This window comes from Cololabis saira, chromosome 24 (assembly GCF_033807715.1).
Source record: "Cololabis saira isolate AMF1-May2022 chromosome 24, fColSai1.1, whole genome shotgun sequence".
Lineage (NCBI taxonomy): Eukaryota > Metazoa > Chordata > Actinopteri > Beloniformes > Belonidae > Cololabis > Cololabis saira.
In genome coordinates this window covers 2,430,804-2,447,851 of record NC_084610.1, presented here as the reverse complement: position 1 = coordinate 2,447,851, position 17,048 = coordinate 2,430,804, and the positions used below count along the sequence as shown (strand labels likewise).

At 49.0% G+C, this 17,048-nt stretch overlaps 1 protein-coding gene across 2 annotated transcripts in view; it reads left to right on the top strand.

Annotated features, from left to right (window-relative positions):
• LOC133424909 (plakophilin-4-like) overlaps nt 1–17,048 on the top strand; it is a 105,134-nt gene that overhangs the window by 60,743 nt on the left and 27,343 nt on the right. For both annotated transcript variants that reach the window (XM_061715491.1, XM_061715489.1), the window contains exons 8-10: nt 4,289–4,459; nt 6,138–6,339; nt 9,569–9,701. In XM_061715491.1, the coding sequence (XP_061571475.1) occupies nt 4,289–4,459; nt 6,138–6,339; nt 9,569–9,701 (506 nt within the window). The remainder of the gene's footprint in view (nt 1–4,288; nt 4,460–6,137; nt 6,340–9,568; nt 9,702–17,048) is intronic.

Here is a 17,048-nt window from a genome sequence, read left to right as displayed (position 1 = left end):
CCCGAGGCTTCAAACCACTTCAAACCCACCAGAGTTCATCTGCTCAGAAAGTCCGGTTCATTTGGCGTGACTGCACAATCAAACCAGCCTTTAGAAACAGGTCTTGGTTCGCTTCGGGTGAACCAGAGACAGGAACAGTTACTCTGCATTAACCAGTAGATCTAAAGTAAATTTAAATAGCAGGAGGTGTCAGAAAAGTTACCACAGCGTTCATAGCGGCGTCGCTTGTTGATCCTTGGATGTCGGCTCGTCCTATCACTGTGAAGCAGAATTCACCCACTAATAGGGAACGTGGGTGTCGGACTCCAGTCCTCGAGGGCCGGTGTCCTGCATGTTTAGATGTCTCCTTGCATCAACACACCTGATTCAAATTAATGGTCGTCACCAGCTTGTCATCAAGGTCTTGGCAGCTCTGTTGGTGTCACAGCTACTTTTATCACGGTGTGCTGAAGCAGGGAAACATCTGAAACATGCAGGACTGCAGCCCTGGAGTCCGACACCCTGGATAGACCGTCATGAGACAGGTTAGTTTTGCCCTACTGATTAGGGATGGGAATAGATAAGATTTTTCCAATTCCGATTCCATTTTCGATTCTGTTTAACGATTCGATTCTTTATCGATTCTCTTATCGATTCTCATTTGGAAAAAAGGAGAACAAACAGGTTGATTAGCATCAACTTTGTTTTATATCTTTGAACAAAAAAATACAAGTGAGGTCTTAAGACGCCCCGTCCACGTGGCCGAGCGCGCGGCTCTTCCTGCCACCCGCCGGCTTGCGGAGGAAAGCATCAGCCGGCCGAGTCCTAACAGTTTCCCCTCTTTGTTGAACTGTCCACATTGCAAGTCTTGTCGCCCTGTTGTCATGCTTTTTGGTAAAATGTAACCAAACTTTCGAGCGTTCATGCCGCTTTGTCCCCGTGTTTTTCTGCTGGGCTCGAATGCGCACGTTGCAACGTGCTTGGTGACGTCATTCGCGCCCACTGGAATCGATAAGGGAATCGTTTGCAAAAAAGGCAAACGATTCCAAGGAATTGAAACACTGGGAACCGGTTTTCAACAAGAATTGGTTCTCGATTCCCATCCCTACTACTGATGACGTGCTCTCGTTGTAAAGGTTCACCAGCTTTGAGAAGGTTTGGTACAACAGCATGTGGTAAATGAAGAAGATCTGAACCTGTGATCTCCTCGGGGCTGTAAAGTCGTACTCAGTCACCTCTCTGAACCGTTTCACCTCTTAAGTCTGTCAAGTGATTTCTCCTCTCAACAACAGAACTAAACGCTGGTTCCTTTTCAAAATGCTGCAGAAATGAACCTCCAGTAACTTTAATTGGTGTGTTTTGGCTTTCCATGTGGAAAATGATAAGAAATAAAATTAAATCCACTGTTTTTAACAACCGTGGACCTCCAGACGTGTCCTGATGCGAGCGAGTGAAGGACTTGCCCTCAAGAGAACTTTAATGGCTCTCTTTTGCATAATTAATATTGTTAAATAACATCCAGTTTTGCAGCCGCTGTATAAATAAATGAGTTGTTTTCAGACCTCTGCAAGCGTCTTGAAGCGCATGAGCAGTTTTATCCTCTAAGGATTGTTGCAGTCGCGGCCACAAACAAACGTTATTAGGAGGTGTGTGTAAATAACAAGGACAGAGGAGCTGCAGCAGCAGATCTCCTTCATCCCGGCTCTACGTGCAGATCTAGTGCTGGAGCTGCTGAGCTGATGTGCCGAGGCTGACGCCCCCCCCCCCCCCACCCCGCCCCCACCCCGCCCCCATCCTGCCCTCAAGCCTCTTTATAATTGGACGGCTCTCAGAGCCGATCCTGCTGCCAGATTGGAGGACGGAGGAAGCCTGAGCCGTGCGACGTGCAGGCCTGCAGGAGAACCGCTGCACATCGGTATCACATGCAGCATCACAGATGTGCAGCGGTTCTGCAGCAGCCGGCTCACCGGACCGGACACACAGAGGAAGACGGGAGCTTGAAAATGACAGTTGTGCACATTTTTGAAAACACAAGTATTCGACTGAATCCAGAGTCTTGTCAGTTTGTTTTTTTTTGACAATATCTTTGATTTCTTTTATACACACACAGGATATTTTTATAAAGGACATTTCACAACAACTTTTGAGACTTAACAATCTCAACCCCCCCATCCCAACCCACATCCATTCTCTCTTTACATCTCTCTTGTTATACGATCCAAAATTAGTACAAAGTAGACAGTATTGTAAGTACAAGACTGTCTCAAAAAATTTGAATATTGTGATTTTCTGTAATGCAATTACAGAAAAAAAAATTTCATACATTCTGGATTCATTACAAATCAACTGAAATATTGCAAGTCTTTTAATATTGCTGATGGCTTACAGTTTAAGAAAACTCAAATATCCTATCTCAAAAAATTAGAATATTCTGGGAATCTTAATCTTGAACTGTAAACCATAATCAGCAATATTAAAATAATAAAAGGCTTGCAATATTTCAGTTGATTTGTAATGAATCCAGAATGTATGATATTTTTGTTTTTTTAATTGTATAACAGAAAATAAAGAACTTTATCACAATGCATTTTCCTCCCGCAGAAGCACCCGTATATCTCCTTTTTTAATGAATTGATTAAACGGTTTCCAGATATCCTCGTACATCCCGAGTTTGTTATTCTCTCCATTGACCTACATTGTGCCATAAACTTGATCCAAGCACCGATTGTAGGTGTTTTCTTCCAGTTAAGAGCAATAATCCTTTTTTGCCTGCAATACAGCAAAATCAATACATTTACGTTCTTGGTGTTTCAAATTGAGATCTGCTGGGTATAAATGCAGCAACAACGACGTAGGCTCCAGTGGAATATTCATACAGGATAAACATGGTTATATTATTTACCTCCCTCTAGAATTTTTTTATTTTGTCACATTCCCAGACACAGTGCACGAATGTTCCCTGAACCTCATCGAATTTTAAACAATTGTCAGGTATATTACTGTTATATTCATTTAATTTGACAGTTGTTTATGTCTGCATTAACCAATTATATTGGAGTAGCTTTAGATTTGTACATTTGTCCCGTCTCCTTTAATCTTATTATATTTGCATAAAAGTATATTAATATCAACTGACTGTAGGAAAGCACTAGGGGTGTAACGATACACTAATCTCACGATACGGTACGATACACGATATTGAGGTCACGATAACGATACGATATTATAGCAGTATTTTTTTATCAACCTTGAATGAGGAACATAAGACTGGAAATAATTGTCTTTTATTTGAAAGACACAAAATACAAAACAATGCTGTACGTTTGCCCTATTGTTACAGTTTGTAATGCTTTATAACTGTTTAAGTTTTAAAGAGAAAGCCATGCCAACCATTTTCCACAAACTGAACTAAAAGTAAATGTCAGGTTTGCATTATGATCTTCAGTTTCATACAAGTACAAATATTTACCCACAAACTGAATAGTTTCTCTCATGTATGACTTGACTTTTTTATTTTCCAGAAATTTAACAACTAATATTAAATAAATAAATAAAAGTAAATAAATAAACAAACTATGAAAAGTCCCAACGCAGAGCCGTAGGTAGGTGTAACGCGGAACCATAAATCAGCTCTGGAGCCAGCAGGCAGAAATCCAGAAATTTTCGGAGCAAATTTCTTAACAGGCGTCGCTGCAACTGTTAGATTTCATCTATTAAACCAACATTTATCTTCCTAAATGATTTATTTCAGCCAGAGGTAATTCTCCACAGAGCTGCAGGTTTCTCCCCGGGACGACGGCGCAGGTTGACCCGGCCGTGAGCTACTGCTGCTCCCCTGACTCTTCTCCAAAAACATCGGGTCAAATTTCTTAACAGGCGTTATTTGGATAAACTGAGCCCAGGTTGGGGATCTTAACGGTTACTTTTACGCCTGAAAAAATATTAAAACTTAATAAAGTGGCATATTAACAGCGCTACAGCTGAAATTAAAACAGCTTTTGGCTCTCAGCTTCATGATTTTAGGGGTGGTGCTGAAAGTAGGAGTAGGGGGAGTATTGGGACAGGGAACAGGGAAGATTTCAAGTGCCCTAAAATCTGTCCCTTCCTTTTCAGAGGTAGTGGTAGTGAGGGAGGGCTAGTGGTAGAAAGTAGGGGGTGTATTGGGATTGGCCCTTAGTATTGCCCTCATAATTTTTGTTACACAAAGAAGGGATTAAAAGAGAGTTTCAGGAAGATCCTGAATGCGTTGCAGTCCTAGAAAGACGTGTGTGTGAGTGAAGCTTGCTGACGCGCCGTCTGGTGCCCGCAGGGCTGCACAGCTCGTACGGCGGTCACGGGGCCCAGATCGACCCGGAGCTCAGAGCCGCCTTGTCTCCAGACTGTCACATGACGCCGGTGTTTGATGGAGGCTCCTTCCAAAGCCCGCTGTACCACAGCCCCACCCACGACCCCCAGGGCTCCCTCTACAGGACCAACCCAGGTACTGCACCCCAACACTCCTCACAATATCGCTTATTTGTACAGCAGAAATCCTTGTGGCGAGTATTTGTCAGTGAGTTTGCAGCATTAAACGTGTTTAAGCACCGTAGCTGCACAAGAAATGATCAAGGGCAAACAGTCATTATTTGACAATGTTTGGGGGCCTGTCATTTACTTTTTTGAAAGGTGTAATTTGGATAATTTGATGGATGAATCTGGGGAAACTCATTACTCTCTCACTCTTTGCAGCGGCCAAATCTCAAAGCCATTTAATCTGAAGTTCAATGCAAAATTTAAGTACCTCAAAATAATATGATCAACCATAAATATTGCTGACAATCTGTTGTTTTGTTAAGGTGTCCCTTTTTTGTTTGTCGTCTATTAAATGTGCGTTTCTGCACAAGGTCATGTTGCCGAATCTAAAGATGTTTACATATGAAGCCAGGAGAGCGGGAATTACATTTGTATGTAAATGCAACATGTTAAAATCAATAAAGAGATTGTTGGAAATTACTGAACAGATTCTCATCCAACAACAATGTTTTTTTTCTTTTTTACCTTGTCTGCATATATATTAATGGTTAATACAAAGTTTGACATCTGCTGCAAGTCTGAAATGAGAGAAACAAAGGAAACGCACAACGGGCACACAAGCCTTTGGAATATGCAAGAGATAACAAACAAACAGATACAAGAACAGGCAGAGAGACAAACAGCAACCATTCCAGGTCTCTAACACCGTGTCATAACTGCATGCGACGCGAGCAAGCGTCAGCGACAAAAACAATTCCATTGCTTTATTTTCTATTGGACTGTCCTAACTGGCCGCGAGCAACGCGGCGCGCCGTTTTGAGCTGAACATTTGTCGGACAACCTGCTTCTATTTTCTTCCTGTCGCTCGCGTTGAAAGCCGGTTGAAAGCGCTGTAGGAAACAGTCATTTCAATACAAGAACCTCAATAAAGTGGCAGCTGCTGGAGGGAGATCGCCAGGGTGCTGGAAGGTTCTGATAAAATAAGATATAATAATAAGATAATATATAATAATAAGATAATAATAGGATAATATTTCTTTCTGCCACTTTATTTAGGTTTTTGTAGTGAAATGAGGAGGAATCATAGAGATAACTTCTCATTTCAACTAACTGGATCAGCCGTTCCTCATCATGACTGTTTCCTACAGCGCTTTCAACCGGCTTTCAACGCGAGTGACAGGAAGAAAATAGAAGAACATTTAAATATCACAATATCAAGCTTGTTTTCTGTTTAGAAACTACAAACGTAGGAAGATTACAAGTACTCGCCCATCTTTTACTTGTCTCTTTACTCTTTTAGGAGTTATTTTTTGGAGTTTCTTTCAGGAGCGCACGGGCGGGTAGTGCGGTGAATAAAGGCTGATTTATGGTTCCGCGTAAAATCGATGGCGTAGCTTACGGTGTGCCGCGTACCCTAAGCCGTAGGGTCTGCGTTGGTGTAACGCGGAACCATAAATCAGCCTTTTAAAAAGCGAGTTTCAACTGTCAATCAAAATAATGTGGGGGCCCATAACGGTTTCAGTGTTGACAGAGAGCGTCTGATACCACGCAGTGGGACGCGATAGTCTGACGCTCGCGTGCAGGACAGGCTGTAAAACTAAATCAAATCAAGACTAACAACAATGTTTTCTGACCCGTGTCTGCAGGTATGGGGACCCTCCCTCGGACCACAAGCCATTGCGGCACGCTGCCGTACCAAAGAAGCAGCTACGGGCTGAACTCTGCAGCCGTGTTCGTGGACCCCGTCAGGGGGTCCGGGGAGCCCGTCTACCCTCACAGACACTCCGGTCTGGTGGAGCGGGTCCTGACCCGGACCCCGTCCATCGAGAGCATCCACAAAGACCCCAGGTACTGGCGCTGCCCGCCGTCTGACCCGCCGTCTGACCCTCCGTCTGACCCTCCGTCTGACCCTCCGTCTGACCCGCCGTCTGACCCTCCGTCTGACCCTCCGTCTGACCCTCCGTCTGACCCGCCGTCTGACCCTCCGTCTGACCCTCCGTCTGACCCGCCGTCTGACCCTCCGTCTGACCCGCCGTCTGACCCTCCGTCTGACCCTCCGTCTGACCCTCCGTCTGACCCGCCGTCTGACCCTCCGTCTGACCCTCCGTCTGACCCGCCGTCTGACCCGCCGTCTGACCCGCCGTCTGACCCGCCTGAGTTACCGCCGTTGTTGGCAGAGCCTCCGTTTTCAGGGCATCAGTGAGCACCAGAGAGCCGGTTCCCCCCCGTCACCCAGCCGGGCCCCCGGGGGAAATCACTCCACTGCCTGTTTTTTAGGGATGCCCCGATACCATTTTTTTCACACCGAGTACGAGTATTTTCATTTGTGTACTCGCCGATACCGAGTACCGATCCGATACTTCTACCACAAAAATAACTAGGCTAAAAATGCAATGAAAAATGCAATGAATTGGAAGATTTAAATTCAATTTTAAACAAAACTCGGCCGGCCGGGCTTTCCTCCGTGCTTTAGTCTCATCGCAGGTACGTCAACTGAGCATGTGCGGTGCATCACCTGAAGCCGTCCGTGTGAAACAACATAAACAATCAAATAGAATTAAAAAAGCAGGCTAAATGAAATGATGTTACACACTCCTGTACAGTAGGTGGTGCACCCAGGTATGCACCTTAAAGTTGGTTGTGATCCGCCAATAAAACAGAGAAGAAGAAGAAGAACATAAACAATCCCATTCTTACAGTCCGGTTAGCCGCTAGGCGGCTAAGCTTAGCGTGGTGGTGGGGGGAGAGTGGTGCCCGTGGGTGAGACTGGCAGTGCCGTTTCAGCCAAGATAGTCACCATTAATGCCAGCGGGATGTTAGCAATGTGGACATATTTCAAAATAAGGGACGATGACAGAAGCAAGACAGACTGCGGGCTGTCGGCCCGGCTAACGCGGCTAACCGGCTAACGGCTAATCGGAATGGGAATGGGAATGGGATTGTTTATGTTGTACTGTGAGTTATGTAGAGTGTTTAATTAAGTTCCCTGTGAGTAAGGGTAATACTCAACCTTCCAGTTTGTATAATTAAGGAAGAACGAACTGAAACATGGAACAGCTACAGCCACAGAGCAGCAGCGGGGTGGCTGCTCAGCCAGGCTGCAGACTGACCCGGGGAGCCGCGGGGCGGCTCAACATCTCCCCCTAGCAGCGCTAACCAGTAACTACAACAACAATGAAGTATCGGTGCGTGGTATCGGAGAATTCTTGCGAGTACAAGTATATGAGAGCAGTATCGGCCCTGATACCGATACCAGTATCGGTATCGGGGCATCCCTACTGTTTTTAATTGTATTGAGGCACTTTGGACAACTTTGGTTTGTTTTAAATATGCTATACAAATAAAGATTGATGGATCGATAGCTCTGGGGATCCCTGGGACACCCGAGGTATGGGTCTCTCTGATTTACTGTATGGCACTTTTCCACTAGTACTTACTCAGCTCTACTCATCACAGTTCTACTCATCTCAACTCGGCCTGGTTTCTTTTCCAGGACAATCCACCACCCACATGAGAAGTAGGAGGTTGGAGAAACTGCTGTGACGTATTTGATTGTGTGATCTAAACGAAGACAACACCACTAAAGATGTAGAACCTGGAGTAGATGATAGATGTGCTGCTGGATCTGTGGTTTGTGTTTGATATCAGGTTAAACAATGAGAGTGAGAGAAGCTTCAAGCAGCAACACTTTTTAATTTTTTTAGTTTGCGTCTGCGCTGCTGAAAAGTCAGCTGGAGCCGCGAGCAGCTATGAAGAGACAGAGCTCCTGATAGATCTGGTCGTTCCTTATTGCTGTCTAGATCCCTTTTTAATTCTCTCCTCAGCACCAGGTTTATGAACATCTGCACCTCAGAGTTGGATCATGAAACAGACTTTTGTGCTGCTGTTGCTGGTGGAATAAAATGAACCAGAATCCGTCAGAGTCTCTTTCTCTGATTTCCTCCTCCTGACTCAGACGTCTGACTCCAACCCCCCGACCAATCAGTGGTCTGTAGTGTGATAATGTCAGATACAGCCGACTCAGCCGCTTAGAACCTCAGCAGAATAGTTACAGAAAAAGTATCTACTCGGCACGATAGACCCCTAGTGGGAAAAAACCAAACCAAGTGGAGTTGAGCCGAGCCGAGCCGAGTTGAGTAGGTGCTAGTGGAAAAGTGCCATTAGTGTACTGGTGCAGCATCCTCTGCTGGTGGCGAAGAGCATCTCTGAATGCACAACACCGGAACCTGCAGCGTGGGAGTGAGAAGGGCAGGGTAACGGCCCGGGCAGGCGGGGGAGAGGTTTGTCCGTCAAGACTCCTCTCCCTGGCCCTGCCCCTTCTCAACCTTTCCCCGACCCTGAACCTAACCTGGGGCTTGCTGATTGGGCCGGAGCTTCGGGAGCTGCGTGCTGGCCTGCAGTCCCCACCCCGGTCATCCTGCTGCTGCTTCCACCTGCCTGTGGCCCCCACCCCCGGTCATCCCGTTGCTGCTTCCACCTGCCTGCGGTCCCCACCCCCGGTCATCCCGTTGCTGCTTCCACCTGCCTGCGGTCCCCACCCCCGGTCATCCCGCTGCTGCTTCCACCTGCCTGCGGTCCCCACCCCTGGTCATCCTGTTGCTGCTTCCACCTGCCTGCTGTGCTGCTGACGTCCCCGACCCAACAGTCTGGCCCTCGGCAGGAGAGCCCCCCCTTATGATCCAGGTCCTGGTCCAGGTTTCTTCCCTCCTAAAGGGGAGTTTTTCTTGCCACTGTTTGGCTTAAGGTTTTCCTCCCACTATGGGAGTTTTTACCTGCCATTGTTTATGTAATAATTGCTCTGGGTTTATGTTGTGGTCTCTGGAAAGCGTCTAGAGACAACTTTTGTTGTATTAAACGCTATATAAATAAAATTGAATTGAATTGAATTGAATTGAATTGAATTGAATTGAACCTTTTCAAACGTCCAAATTGTTCTGACACCCTGAAAAAGGAGGCGCTTCCCTCAGCGTGGCTGTGAAAACTGCATATCTGATAAACCTCATGAAGATGAAAGTCTGCAGAGGTGCAGAAACTCTGTCCTGGTCCAGGTTGAACCCGTTTCTCCGTTTGTCCTCAGGGAGTTTGCGTGGCGCGACCCCGAGCTGCCGGAGGTGATCCACATGCTGCAGCACCACTTCCCCTCCGTGCAGGCCAACGCCGCCGCCTACCTGCAGCACCTGTGCTACGGAGACAACCGGGTCAAGGTGGAGGTAAGGTGACGGCCCACGCCGGCCCGGCCCGGCACGTCCGGCTAAAAATAACCAGACGAGACGTCGGAGTCGTGACTCAGCGGTCAGGCGGAGAGCTGCTGCCCAACACCAGGGAAATGTGTTTTATGTGTCACGTTTGACGAAAAGCAGATCAGCTTGTGTGAAGCTGCAGAAAATAGACTGGTCTGATGTCACTGGGAGCTGCTCTTTAGATCGTCCCTTCTGTCTCGGAGTTTGGGCCCGGTGCTGCGACGCAGGCAGCCAGACTGTGAGCCAAGGAGCCATCTGCTCCAGAACTTTAATCCACGTCGCTGCCAAATGTGCCGGTGCCTCGTCACGCTCCAACGCCGCTCGCACTCTCTTTGTTCAGCTAACGAGAACCTGGCGGTGCGGCTTCGCGCGAGAGCCAGCTCCGCGGCGTCCGCCGGGCCCCGTCAGCCGGAAACGGCTGCTTTCTTTCTTTTTTTTTACCTTGTCTGCACACATATTAAGGATTGATACCATACTGGTAAAAACCTAAGGCATATATATGTGCATTGTTACTATATTTAATATATATACATATATATATACGCATACATACGCATACACATACAAACCCAGTGTGTTTTTTTTAATTTTTTTTTTTGGGGGGGGGGGATACTAGTGACACATTTCTGTTTAAAAAGCTGTTTTAGACCGTACTGGAAGTGGGAAATGTCAAACTTTAAAGTGTGGCTGTTGAACTGTACAGTCTGGCATAGTTTATTGCTTTTATACTGCGATTGGTGCCAAGTACAGTCTAAAACAGCTTTTTAAACAGAAATGTGTCACTAATATCAGTTTTTTCCACTGCCAATCACGTGAATATGGTGTATATACAGTGTTGAATCAAACTTCTACTGATAACTTCTGCAACCTACGTTTCCTGAAGGCAACATGACTGAGGAACGTCCCCCGCCTTCTCTGTTCTGCTGTCACTCATGATGCCACGCCCCTCTCAGTTGATGCCACGCCCCTCTCAGTTGATGCCACGCCAGATCGGGGCCAAAAGAAAAAATTGAAACTGTAAAAAATAATTTTCAGGTTCAAATTTTATTTTCAAATTAGCAAAACTTTTGGCCTTGATTTGGCTCCATACACGTCGAGCAACAAAAACCACAAACGAAACACGAGACCGACTCGGAGCCGACCAAAACACGAGCAGCAATCGACCCAAATCTCGAGATCTGATCACAGTCTGAGCTAAGCTACCGCTAACTAACCCCAAAAACTACAGAGCAAGCATGCAGGTGAACGGGCCGGTGTGTATACGGAAACGGCTGCTTTCAGCGACCGTTGGAGGAGGGAGTCGGAGTCAGAAACCGTCTCCACGGGGAGTCGGGGCGCAGTTTCCCCCTTCAGCTGCCGTTTAACTCTGACGTTTGTCCAATCCATTCCACAATTAACAGCTTCTATCTACGAGTTCTGTTCAGGACGGGCTTTTGGTTTGGTGACCTCCGAATCAGAATCATCTTTATTGGCCAGGTTCCAACATTGTTCACCTGCATGCTTGCTCTGTAGTTTTTGGGGTTAGTTAGCGGTAGTTTAGCTTAGACTGATCGGATCTTGAAATTTGGGTCGATTGCTGCTCGTGTTTTGGTCGGCTCCGAGTCGGTTTCGTGTTTCGTTTGTGGTTTTTGTTGCAGATTTCCAGTGCTTGACGTGTGCCTCCGTGTGTTCCTGCTTCCTGTCCAACAAGGAATTTGACTCCGGTTATTTCGCTCTTTAGGCAGTAAATAAACAAATGTGGTACTTGTTGACATATACAGGACTGTCTCAGAAAATTTGAATATTGTGATAAAGTTCTTTATTTTCTGTAATGCAATTAAAAAAACAAAAATTGTATATTTTCTGGATTCATTATAAATCAACTGAAATATTGCAAGCTTTTTTATTATTTTAATATTGCCTTTTATTATTTTAAGAGAGCTTTCTTCTTCCGGCTCTCGACGAAGGCGGATGCTTTTTCTGCTCCTCTCCCTTATCTATCTGCCCTGCTACTGCTTTCGTTTGTCTTGTCTTCAGAGTCTCTTCTTTTCACTCCTCCGAAACTCTACAATCATGGAATTGATTAACTGGTCTCTCAGCACAATTGACCAAATTTTTGCGACAAGAAGCCAGGGGGTAAGGGAGCCCTCTTGCCCCGATGGGACATTTTTTGCTGGATACACAATAGATTCCTACAAATACTGGAAAACTTTGTGCTTAGCGATTCTGTCTGTCAAGGACGTTGAAGATGCCTTCATAATTGGATTTATGATAGCTTATGATGATTTATGATATTTATGATATGATAGCTCTTGATTATCCTCTTGATCGGAGGAGGGGGATTCCTGGTCTACCGACAAACGCGTAAGTCGTCGAAAGCTGTTTTGGCTCTTTCAGAGCTGCCGGACGTGGCTGACGGGTCAAGCAAGGCGATCAATGCTCAGATTTTAACGTTGGGGGAGCAAAGCCGTAAGCTGGATGCGATTCTCGAACAGAATCGCAGGCTGGCAGCGGTGTTTGAGCTCATTGGCAAGATGGAGAAGACCTTGGAGAAGTTGGAAGCTCGGCTTGGCGGAAATTGATCACAAATCACACCCCAACCTGGGACTTGCTGATTGGGCCGGAGCTTCGGGAGCTGCGTGCTGGCCTGCGGTCCCCACCCCTGGTCATCCCGTTGCTGGCCCCCCTTCTCCTCCCTTTTCTCTCAACTGCAGGTGGTCGTGGGTGGCTTGTAGCTTGCATTACGGAGCACAAGTCTTTTCCTGACCCTGCACCCCAACCTGGGACTTGCTGATTGGGCCGGAGCTTCGGGAGCTGCGTGCTGGCCTGCGGTCCCCACCCCTGGTCATCCCGTTGCTGCTTCCACCTGCCTGCTGTGCTGTTGCCGTCCCTGACCCACCAGTCTGGCCCTCGGCAGGAGGGTCCCCCCTTATGAGCCTGGTCCTGCTCAAGGTTTCTTCCCTCCTAAAGGGGAGTTTTTCCTTGCGACTGTTTGGCTTAAGGTTTTTCTCCCACTAGGGGAGTTTTTACCTGCCATTGTTTATGTAATAACTGCTCGGGGGTCATGTTCTGGGTATGGGTCTCTGGAAAGCGTCTAGAGACAACTCTGTTGTATTAGACGCTATATAAATAAAATTGAATTGAATTGAATTGAACAAATTCGTCTGATTGGAGTTGCCATTGATGAACCAGAGATTTAAGGCAGACGGAAAATTACTGAGGCTGCCTGTTTAATTACAATATAATTGTTGATTCTATAATCTGGCCTTGACAGGGCGGTTTTGGCCAATCGCTCTGGTCACAATCTTCCTGGTGGAATTTAAACAAGATGACTCTGCCCCCACTAACCCTCCCCTCTCCCACGAACATCTTCGGATCCCTGTTGCAGAACGGTACCGAGCCGCCTGATAACATCAAGGACATTGGCTGAGAGCATCTCTGAGCGAAGTTCACGGACTCATCGCTACACACACACACTTACTGATAACCACACCTCCCTCAACTCAACGCCTTCCTCGGCTCCCCCCTCTTATCAGCCCCCCCCCCCCCCCCCCCCAACAGTCTCCGGGTTTCGAGCGCCACGAAGCCGCGGCCCTCACCTGGATGTGCTGTGCCGGGACCCCCTTTTTTGAGATAGGATATTTGAGTTTTCTTAAGCTGTAAACCATGATCAGCAATATCAAAATAATAAAAGGCTTGCAATATTTCAGTTGATTTGTAATGAATCCAGAATGTATGACATGTTTGCATGTCTAATTTTATGAGACAGTCCTGTATACAAATAAACAACTAAGGTGCAGCAGTTTGAGGTAGAGAAAAATGACAGCTCTGAATAAAATAACATATATACAATTATAAAAAACTAATTATACAAAAAATACAAAAAAGTGAGAGGTGCAGCAGAATGAGGCAGACATGATTATTGCCGGAAGGTGCTTGTTACAGCAGTAACTGCTATTATTGTTATTGCACGTGATTGATTGGTTTCTCTGAGACTCTATTAGTTGTGGGAGTTCATCAGAGCAACAGCTTGGGGGAAGAAACTGTGTCTGAGTCTGGAGGTTTTGGCGTACAGAGCTCTGTAGCGCCGTCCAGAGGGGAGGAGTTGGAACAGTCTGTGTCCTGGGTGTGAAGGGTCTGGTCCTGGTCATGGTCCTGGACCTGGTCCTGGTCCTGGACCTGGACCTGGACCTGGTCCTGGTCCTGGTCCTGGACCTGGTCCTGGTCCTGGTCCAGGACCTGGACCTGGACCTGGACCTGGTCCTGAGTGTGGGGGTCTGGTCCTGGACCTGGTCCTAGTAACAGCTCAATGGACAGACACATGCAGCTTTGTATCGTCTGGTGCGGGGGTCGGCAACCCGCGGCTCCAGAGCCGCATGCGGCTCTTTAGGGCCGCCTTAGTGGCTCCCTGGAGCTTTTTTAAAAATGTTTGACCTTTTTTTTTTTCTTCTTTTTTCTCTTTTTCTCTTTTTTTTCTCTTTTTTTCTTCTTTTTTTCCTTTTTTTTCTCTTTTTTCTTCCTTTTTGCTTCCCTTTTTAATCTCGACATTTCGACTTTTTTCTCGAAATTTTGACTTTTTTCTCGACATTTCGATTTTTTTCTCAACATTTCGTCTTTTTTCTCAACATTTCGACTTTTTTCTCAACATTTCGACTTTTTTCTCGAGATTGTACTTAAACATTAATCTCAACATTTCGACTTTTCTCTCTACATTTTCGAATTTTTTCTCAACATTTCTGTCAGGGTTTGACACTTCCCCCCAGTGTTTGTAACTTTCAGTTCTGTCTTGCCCCGCCTGTGTCCCATCTGCCCTGATTGTGTCTGCACCTGTGTCTCGTCATGTCGTTATCCCTTCAGTATATCTTGTCTTGTCATTCCTTGGTTCCCTGTCGGTCCGTACTGTGTCTTCCTCCATGTCTCCTCATACCTTTTTCTTGATCCTGGTTTTTTGTTCATCCTGCTTTGCAGCGCCTTGTTTTGCCTTTTTGGAATAAATCCCTTTTGTTTTTGAGAACTCCTGCCTCCAGCCTCCCTCTGTCTCCTGCACTTGGGTCCTAAACAACCTAACCATGACAGAACGGACCGACCATATGGACCCAGCGGGAGACTACCTCACTTTTATGGAGTTTTTGCGCCAGGAGGAGTATTGGAACCCCTTTTGGGGAACACGCCTGGCTCTGGGTGGGCCCAGGAGCCTGCAGGCCCAGGGGAAGCGACGGCGTCAGCGCCAGCCCCAGCCTGTTCCGGTGGGGGCCCTGGACGCACCTCTTCCTGTTCCCGAGGTGGTCCTGGACGCATCCCAGCCTGTTTCCCCCTTCTGGGGAACACGCCTGGCTCGAGGCGGGCCCTGGGGTTCTCAGCCCCAGGGGAAGCGACGGCGTCAGCGCCAGCCCCAGCCTGTTCCTGCTCCAGCGGTGGTCCTAGACGCATCGCCCCCTGTTCCTGCTCCAGCGGTGGTCCTGGACGCATCGCCCCCTGTTCCTGCTCCAGCGGTGGTCCTGGACGCATCGCTCCCTGTTCCTGCTCCGGCGGTGGTCCTGGACGCATCGCCCCCTGTTCTGGCCCCAGCGGTGGTTCTGGACGCCTCAGCTCCTGCTGGAGTTCCTCCTCCGGTGATGGTTTCGGACCCCCCCCAGCCAGCTCCGAGGACCCGTGTCCCCCCTCAGCCAGCTCCGAGGACCCGTGTCCCCCCCCAGCCAGCTCCGAGGACCTGTGCCCCCCCTCAGCCAGCTCCGAGGACCCGTGCCCCCCCTCAGCCAGCTCCGAGGACCCGTGTTCCCCCCCAGCCCGCCCTGGATGTGGACTGTGGGGACATCTGGGATCTGTCCCTTGAGGGGGGGCCAGCGCCCCGAACCCGGGTACCCCCGCAGCCGGCACCTCGGACCCGGGTACCCCCGCAGCCGGCACCTCGGACCCGGGTACCCCCGCAGCCGGCGCCTCGGACCCGGGTACCCCCGCAGCCGGCGCCTCGGACCCGGGTACCCCCGCAGCCGGCGCCTCGGACCCGGGTACCCCCGCAGCCGGCACCTCGGACCCGGGTACCCCCGCAGCCAGCGCCACGGACCCGGGTCCCCCCGCAGCCAGCGCCACGGACCCGGGTCCCCACTCGGGCAGCTCCGGGGATCCTCTGCCCCCCGACGCCGGCCCCCCGCATCCTGTCTGCTCCTGTTCCGGCACCCCGCATCCTGTCTGCTCCGGTTCCGGCCCCCCGCATCCTGTCTGCTCCTGTTCCGGCCCCCCGCATCCTGTCTGCTCCTGTTCCGGCCCCCCGCATCCTGTCTGCTCCTGTTCCGGCCCCCCGCATCCTGTCTGCTCCTGTTCCGGCCCCCCGCATCCTGTCTGCTCCTGTTCCGGCCCCCCGCATCCTGTCTGCTCCTGTTCCAGCTCCAACTCCTGCTCCGGTTCCTGTTCCAGCTCCAGCTCCAGCTGCTGCTCCGGCTCCAGCTCCTGCTCCGGTTCCAGCTCCAGCTCCAGCTCCTGCTCCGGTTCCGACTCCGGCTCCTGAGGCGGTCCCGCAGCCCTCTGTTCCTGAGGCGGTCCCGCAGCCCTCTGTTCCTGAGGCGGTTCCGCAGCCCTCTGTTCCTGAGGCGGTTCCGCAGCCCTCTGTTCCTGAGGCGGTCCCAGAGCCCCGTCAGGTTCCCGAGCCCCGTCAGGTTCCCGAGCACCGTCAGGTTCCCGAGCCCCGTCAGGTTCCCGAGCACCGTCAGGTTCCCGAGCCCCGCCAGGAATCCCCGTCACGCCCCCCGCCAAGACCCAGGCCTAGGCCTCGGGGACGCCCCCCCGAGCTCTCTCGCTGGTCTGCTCGGTCCCGAGGGCGGCCCCCGGAGCTTTGGCCGTGTGTGGCCTGGGCCCTCCTCCAGGCCCCCTCCGCCCACCCTGGGTTAGGACTCTGGGGACATCTGGGATCTGTCCCTTGAGGGGGGGGTACTGTCAGGGTTTGACACTTCCCCCCAGTGTTTGTAACTTTCAGTTCTGTCTTGCCCCGCCTGTGTCCCATCTGCCCTGATCGTGTCTGCACCTGTGTCTCGTCATGTCGTTATCCCTTCAGTATATCTTGTCTTGTCATTCCTTGGTTCCCTGTCGGTCCGTACTGTGTCTTCCTCCATGTCTCCTCATACCTTTTTCTTGATCCTGGTTTTTTGTTCATCCTGCTTTGCAGCGCCTTGTTTTGCCTTTTTGGAATAAATCCCTTTTGTTTTTGAGAACTCCTGCCTCCAGCCTCCCTCTGTCTCCTGCACTTGGGTCCTAAACAACCTAACCATGACAATTTCGACTTTTTTCTCTACATTTTCGAATTTTTTCTCGACATTTCGACTTTTTCTCGAAGTGCATAATGAA